The sequence below is a fragment of the Sesamum indicum genome, linkage group LG2 (assembly GCF_026168435.1).
Source record: "Sesamum indicum cultivar Baizhima isolate 11 linkage group LG2, ASM2616843v1, whole genome shotgun sequence".
Lineage (NCBI taxonomy): Eukaryota > Viridiplantae > Streptophyta > Magnoliopsida > Lamiales > Pedaliaceae > Sesamum > Sesamum indicum.
This window is the reverse complement of record NC_142658.1, coordinates 17,481,394-17,489,821: the sequence shown is the minus strand read 5'-3', so window position 1 is coordinate 17,489,821 and position 8,428 is coordinate 17,481,394. Positions and strand designations below refer to the sequence as shown.

Sequence of the window (8,428 nt, the reverse complement as noted above, 5' to 3'; positions counted from 1 at the left end):
GTCGGAAGCATTTTAAAACAACTAATTTTTCTTACTTTAATTTCCTCACTTTAAATTTCTCTCAATATACTGTTGCTCGTGGAGAGGTCCTTAAATAAAACATTAATAGACAATATTTTGGATTGAAAGTTACGGTACTTCTTCCTTTCAGAATAAGGATCAATGGTAATATTTTTAAATTATACTTTCCTCCCATAAAATTTAGTGTAATTATACTTAATTCTCTTATGATTTGAAAAATTACACCAAACACTCATGAGATTTGCTTACGTCTAACAAATAAGTTCCTCAATTAGTCAAAATTTATTGAATTTGTTGATTTAAAAAAAAATCATATTTAACCCTATTGACTTATTAATAATTTATTGTAGATTAATAAGTTTTTTTATGACCATATTACCCTTATACGTCTTCACGCGTTATAAAAGTAGTTTAGACGGAAAAAATTATTTGACCTGCAATAAGTCAATCATGATAAATATCTATTTTCATTCAATTTTTTGGTTAATGTCAGCAAATTCAGTGCATTTTGACTAACAGATGAACTTATTTGTTAGACTAAAGCCATTAAAAAAAAAAGCAACATTTAACTATGGCTAATTTTTATGGTTAAAAATAAAATAGCCGTAGCAAATAAGTATTGACCACGACAATGCAACGGTTGTTGGTCCGGGTATCTACGAAGGTGGCTTTAGCCATGAAAATATTTTTACCATAACTCTTAGCCATGACAAATAACTTTTTCTAGGTGAAAAATCTATGTTTTTGTATCGATTTTATTTAACTGTATTCAATAAAAATTATTTACTACGATTTTTAGTCCATAGCTTTAAAATTATAGCCAATAGTTATTTTTTTCTAGTGAGCAAACATTATGAGTGCTAGATATAATTTCTCAAACTACAGAAAATTTAAGTGTAATTACATTATACCTCAGGCAAAAAAAGTATAATTATCCCTTTTAAAATTTAAGAAACTAAAGGACAAAAATAAAAAAATATCAAGTTCTGCGAGTTTTGTTGAAAAGTGGCCAGGAGAACTAATTTGATAAAAAAATCTAAGGAATAATTACCCTGCCCTCCTTTAAGATTTAGTATTATTATATGTAAATTCTCTATAATTTAAAAAATTATATTTAGTATCTAAAAATTTACTTTTATTTAATAAATAAGTCTCTCCATTAGTCAGAATTTATCGAATTTATTGATATTAATAAAAAAATTAAAAAAATAAATTTATATTTACTTCTCATTGACTTATTATTGATTTATTGTAAATCAAACAAATAACTTTTTTTTCAAATTACCTTCATACGTCTTCACACGTTAATGCATGTGAAGGGTAGTTTAGTCGGAAAAAATATTTGATCTGCAATAAGTCAATTGCATTTCTCATTCAGTTTTTATGTTAATATCAGCAAATTCAGTGAATTTTGACTAATGACGAGATTTATTTGTTAGACGAAAATAAGTTTTAAGAGTGTTAGATGTAATTTTTTCCAAACTATAAGATATTTTCGTGTAATTACACTAAATTCATACAAATAAGAGTGTAATTATCCCAAAATCTAAAGTTTGAAATGCTGATATAAGAAAATAAAGATAAAAAACTAAAATAATTTCAAACACGAAAGGGATAATTATAATATTTACCCAAAACATGTAAGCCAAAAAGTCGTCGTGCAAATATATAAAAGAAATGAACCAACAATTAAGCTAGGGATAGTGATATTTACATCTGACTAATAATTTATTCATACAAATTACTCATATTTTTACTTAACTAGAGAAATTATTATTGACGAAAAAAATATGTATAGTTTATAAATGTGTAATTTATTAAAAATAAAGATAATTTATATAAATACGTTCACATTTCTAATAATATATATAATTTTTCTAAAAATAAAAATAATTTATATAATAAAACCTTAAATCAAGAATTGTAGATATAAATATGCTCGGATTTTATCCACATGAATTGACTTATCCATACCATTTACAAAACACGACTCAAAAGAAATCATACAAAAAGTACAAACAGTTATTGATCCAAAAAAAAAAAAAAAGAAAAGAAAAGAAAAGAAAAGAAAAAAGAAAAAGTAAAACCAGTTGTAAAATAGTAGTGGAAACTTGCAGTTGCAGGCAATCTTCACCCCAGGGCCTGTATACCTCTTATCTCCCCTCTCATGTCTCGGGACCTGTCTGTCTCCTCTCCCCCAGTCAGCCCACCATTCTCACCAGCAGCACTTGGCAGTTGAAAATGGTGCCATGTTTTAATCCCACCCCATAATCAACTCTTTTTCCTTAATTATTCCTCTTTAATTAATTAACTCTCTCTCTCTTGCTACCAAACCTTGCATCTTTCTGCTTCAGTTTCCAAATCTTTGGCCAGAAAAATGCCGGGCTTAGTATCCGTCAAAACGCCACCAGATGCTCCCCCAATTCGCATCACGGTGCCGGAGGAGCCGCCCCGTACTCCAGTCCCACCAGAAGCAACGAGATCCGAGCCAAGAACCAACTCCCCTGCTACTCGCCGACCTCCTTCCCCTTCCCCCTCTACTTCACGCGCTAAACCCTCGCCGGATCGGGGCTCTGCCAAGAAGAAATCTCCGCCGGAGAAAAGCCTGATTAACGAATCCTCGCTCGACAACCCGGATCTTGGCCCCTTTTTGTTGAAATTGGCCAGGGACACGATTGCGTCGGGGGAAGGCCCGAGTAAGGCCCTGGACTACGCGTTGCGGGCCTCCAAGAATTTCGAGAATTGCGCCGTCGAAGGGGAGCCGAGCTTGGATTTAGCGATGAGTTTGCACGTTGTGGCGGCGATTTATTGCAGCCTGGGGAAGTTTGAGGAGGCGGTGCCGGTTTTGGAGAGGGCGATTCGTGTGCCTGAGGTGTCGAGGGGCGCGGATCACGCGCTCGCTGTGTTTTCGGGGTATATGCAGTTGGGTGATACGCATTCGATGCTGGGACAGTTGGATCGGTCGATTGAGTGTTATAAGGAAGGGTTAAAGATACAGATGGAGGCGTTGGGGGATAATGATCCCAGAGTTGCAGAGACCTGCAGGTAAAATTAACTCCTTTTGGGTTAATTTATATAATTTATGATTAAAACAGTGTTCTTGGAGCTAATGTTTGGATTAATTGAATTCTTCACTGCTGGATATTATTCTGGTAGTGATTTTGATTTGCTATTTGCTGTTTTTTCTTAGATAGATTGAGTTTAATCTGTGAAATTGAATTGAACATTGGCTTATGTGTGGTATTGAGAGAAATAGTGGAAGACCCTCTGTGAAATATAGAAGACTAGCAGCCGGTGCACACTCCATAAATATTTAAGAGTAAATTCCACTTCACCGTCATCTGTGTCGGTACCTTATCCCTTTCTTCTCAATTGCATTATTTAATCCCATTGTTACGATATAGGGTAAATATCACTTTTGGTCCTTCTATTCGTATTTAGTCGCTCAAGTTTCAAGGTCATTACGTTTAGTGACCAATGTTTGGCGAATGCATCTGTTAGTTAGAGGACCTAACGGCGAGGACCACATTTCATGGAATCTTCAAACATTGAGGACTAAATTGAGGATTGTGAAACTTGAGGGACTAAATGTGAATAAGTGGCTTAGTTACAGGACCGAAAGTGATACTTTCCCTTCTTTTATAAATACTTCAATTTCAAATTAATTTCATAAAGTTAGCAATTTGTTAAATGAGTTTATAAAATAAAAATTCATATGATAAAATTATTCTGACCTTGTGACATTTAACCTCCTTTTACTCTTAAAAATGTTGCAATTCTGTTGTTACTTCAAGGACACAAGTGTTTGAAGTATGGTAGTCTAGTTCAATAAATTTTATAGACTTAAATACTCATAATAAATGATAGAAATGTTACTCTTAACATCTCAAAGTTATATAATATAATTTGTTATTGAAAATATAAATTAGATAATGAAATAATTCTAAATTCCCGGAACTGTCAGAATGATTTTCCAATCTGACTCTTCCTGTGAACTTTAGAAAAATAAATATTCTTGGAAATAATAAAAAACATTTTCATAATATATACACATTCAGATTCTTAGAGTAGAATTTTCAAAGTCAAGGAAGAACTGTATAGTTGCCATATAATTTTAACAGATAACCCTGATAAGATGATAGTTTTGCCTTGTTGGGATGAATGTTCTTAAAAGTATTACAATACTCTTATTTGATTTTGATAAAGTATTTTAACAAAATCAATGTGTAGTGTAGGTTCTGTAGGAATAAAGGAAAATGTCATTGGTTTCTTGACTCAATGGAAATTGACATGAATATTACATTTGGTAAAACTTTAGCATTCTTGCCTAATTTCGTTTAGTTGATTTTTACTCGAGTTTACTTCTTTCCTCCAGGCTATTAACGCATGCAGATTGTTGTATGTATGCTCGACTTCGGTTGCAGTTAGCATGTCTTTTTCTATTAGTCCAACATATCTTTTGGGCATACACTAGGAAAATCTGGATAAGAAAATATATGTAAGGTGGATATGATATGAAATAATTAAATTAAATTAAATTAAGGGCTTAGGTAGAAAATAATTAAAGAAGATTTAAAGATACACGTACTGTATTTGTTTTGTTGAACATAACGAATATTTTTCTCTTCAAATATTGTCAATTTGGTCTGAAAACACTTTAAACTTTATAGATACTAATGCATTGTGTATATGCTTCCGCATTCAGTGACTGAATTGACATTCTGACTTCTTCTTGGCCTGGGAAAGAAAAGAAATAAATGTTTTGGTGCTGGCTTTATTATTGTATTTAATTGAAAAAAATTAACAAAAAGTCGAAGACAAAACATCCTGTCCTGACTCTTGACAATCTTTGGCTGCTCCTGATATGAAATGTTGATAATGCAAATTGCAGATATTTGGCTGAGGCCCATGTACAAGCCATGCAATTTGATGAAGCTGAGAATTTGTGTAAGAAAACTCTTGAAATCCACCGTGTGCACAGTCCACCAGCATCTCTTGAGGAAGCTGCTGACCGTCGATTGATGGCCCTCATATGTGAGGCTAAAGGAGATTATGAATCAGCCTTGGAACACCTTGTACTTGCCAGCATGGCCATGATTGCCAATGGACAAGAAAATGAGGTTGCTGCTATTGATGTTAGCATCGGCAATATCTACTCGTCACTTACCCGTTTTGATGAGGCAGTATTCTCCTACCAGAAGGCACTCACTGTCTTCAAATCTTCTAAAGGTGACAACCACCCTTCTGTCGCCTCAGTCTTTGTACGGCTTGCGGATCTATACTACAAGACAGGAAAACTTAGAGAGTCACGATCATATTGTGAAAATGCCCTGAGAATATATGCGAAACCTGTGCCTGGAACCACTGCAGAAGAGATTGCTAGTGGGATGGCTGAAATTTCAGCCATTTATGAATTGTTCAATGAGCCTGAGGAAGCTTTAAAACTCCTGCAAAAGGCTATGAAACTACTGGAGGATAAGCCAGGGCAGCAAAGTACTATTGCTGGAATTGAAGCACGGATGGGTGTGATGTTATACATGGTGGGAAGATATGAAGAATCACGGAGCTCTTTTGAGAGTGCTGTCTCAAAACTTAGAGCCAGTGGGGAGAGGAAATCAGCGTTCTTTGGGGTTGTTTTGAACCAAATGGGGTTGGCTTGTGTACAGTTGTTCAAGATTGATGAGGCTGCAGAGTTGTTTGAGGAAGCTAGAGAAATACTGGAACAGGAGTGTGGACCATGCCATCAGGATACACTCGGTGTATATAGCAATCTTGCAGCAACTTATGATGCTATGGGAAGGTAATATCATGCTGTTAACTATTATCTCTAGAATATTTCTTGATTTTCTAAGTTTGAGGTTCATTTCTGCATAGATCAGATAAGAATTTGCAAACTCTCTGATGTGTAATATAGCATTTGGGGCCTGGATTTTGTTATCCACATAAAGAGAAAATAATAACTGAAGCATGGAATCCTGATTTTGAATTTTTATTAGTACTACATATTCCTTGTAGGATTTCCTAACTTAAACAGCTATATATAAATATTTATGGCAAAGGATTGTATGATCCTCTAAGTATAGGTGCTGGCACATTAGAACATTTTCTGGTTTTATCACACTCCCCCCAGTTCCTCCTGGAGTTTTAGTATAGCAAGAAATTGATAAACTACTCTGACACCTAAATCAGAGACCTTTTTTGAAAATTCCCATCCGTTCGAACAAAAATTGACTTGGCCCATCTACAAAAACAAGAGAATCAATCACCAAATGCCAATTTTTCTTCCCCACCGGCATTATTCCCCTATTACATCTTGGTGAGAAATTTCCAACCCAACCAAGATTTTGACACCAGCTTTCTGGCATTAATGGGTCCGAATACAGTGTTTCTGGTGCACATGTTTCTTCAGATGAGAGTTTACTGTTCTTGGATACTACTATGGATTAGAGCTTCATGGTTGTTTTGCTCGTTGATCATGAAACTTTTTAGTCAAATGCATAATGGGTCTGCATACTGCAATACTTTCATGCACCTAGTTCTTTGGCCCTTCCTCAGTCCTCCTTGAATGCCAATCCATTCTCTGACAAAACTTCCTTGAAATGTACAGAATTGAAGATGCAATTGAGATTCTGGAGTATGTCCTTAAACTGCGAGAAGAGAAACTTGGAACAGCAAATCCTGATTTCGATGACGAGAAGAAGAGGCTGGCTGAGCTCTTGAAAGAAGCTGGCAGGTCTCGAAACAAGAAGGCCAAGTCGCTTGAAAACCTCATCGACCCTAATTCAAAGAGGACCAAGAAAGAAACATCCAAGAAGTGGTCCGCTTTTGGGTTTAGAAGTTGATTATGGATTATTTTCGGGCAAGGTCCTGTAATTTCTTATACACGGATATTTTATAACGTAGAAGATTGTGAATGGTGTTAAGCTGTAATTTGTTGAGGCTTCTTGTTCCGCAGGCGTTTGAATTGTCTTTGTGTATTGGTTTTTCCTTTTATCGTTTTGGTTTATTGTTTAATTTGTTGTCACCATTTGTGATGTTGAAGATGATGTGGGAAAGAAAAGTCTCTTTTATTATTATCTTAAAGCTGACTGAATGAATTACAAATTTAGGTGTATGATTCGCGCTTTCCTATTTTTTATGTCCAAACTTGTTACTCTTTTAAGTTTGTCCTAATCTCGGGGTTAAGGTGGAGATTTGATGAACAATAAAATAATTCTCGAGTTTCATTAATGTGGGTATTTGTTGCACTTTTACGAGTTTATGTAATTTATTTTATTATTTTTAATATATTGATATATTGATTGAATTGATACATTGTTAGTTTATTAAGATATTAATATAATTATTTAATTATTACTTAAAAAAAAAGTAAAAGTTCTAACAACTTTCGTCCCTTTCATGCCTTTATGTTTCTTTTTTAGATTGATATCTTTATCTCTCTCCCTTTTTTTTACATTGCTTCATCCTCTAATTTTGACATCTCAAGTACTTGGGCATCAGTTGCACATCCAATTTATAGTAGGAGTGTTTTTACTCTAGAATAAGAACCCTTATATGCACTCTTGCAAAGATTACACGTAAAGGAAACAGTTCCTCCCCGTTCATTTCTGACCGGCTATCTTGAAGAATAGACCCTTTAGGACTTGTATTTTTCCAATTCATGCCTCAATTCTCTATTTTTGCTTCAATTTGACAAAAATGACAATTCAAAATTTCATATATTGAATTACAATTTCCAAGTAATGAGATAATGTGAATCAGTCGTTGAAATTTCATCATTGTGAATATACCCCATAATAATATTGGGTGGATGTAAAGTATGAAAATGAACTTAAAAAATGAAGCATGCAAATTGCACAACACTGTTAACCCAAAAAGTTAAAAAGAGAAAGCCAAATCGTATGCATTTCACGTTGTTACCATGAGGAACCTGTCACTAACCACCACTCTCTCCCACTCTTTAACTATCTACCTATTTTATCGTCTCTCTCTCTCTCTCTACATCCTTTACTTTTATTTGTAATGGTGTTGATTCAAATTATTCAAGTTTGTGAGGACAGAATAAGAGAAAAAAATGAAGTAGTGGGGTAAGAGAAAAAAAAATATAATTAAAAAATATTAAAATTACTATAATGGGCATTTTTTAGAATAAAATGAATGAAAGGGTAAAATCGACAAATAAAAAATTGGTACAATCCATGGATCTTCTTTTATAATAGTATAAATATTATTTTTACTTATTATATATGTGTGGCATATATTATATTATTATATATATTTTCTCAAATTAACTTTGCTCAAAAAGAAATTAAATTTGAAGCGTTGCTCAATCTTATTTTTGTATGATCAAATAAAGGATAATAACGCCGTCTTAATTAATATAAAACGAGTTAACAATTTCATTATT

The 8,428-nt window shown here is 33.8% G+C and overlaps 1 protein-coding gene across 1 annotated transcript; it reads left to right on the top strand.

Annotated features, from left to right (window-relative positions):
* The first annotated feature begins 2,134 nt into the window (after positions 1-2,134).
* On the top strand, positions 2,135-7,135 carry KLCR1 (Tetratricopeptide repeat (TPR)-like superfamily protein). The gene is made up of 3 exons (XM_011072054.3): positions 2,135-3,066; positions 4,913-5,821; positions 6,629-7,135. The coding sequence occupies exons 1-3, from the start codon at positions 2,399-2,401 to the stop codon at positions 6,861-6,863; spliced, it is 1,812 nt and encodes a 603-aa protein (XP_011070356.1). The 5' UTR covers positions 2,135-2,398; the 3' UTR covers positions 6,864-7,135.
* The last annotated feature ends 1,293 nt before the right edge of the window (positions 7,136-8,428 follow it).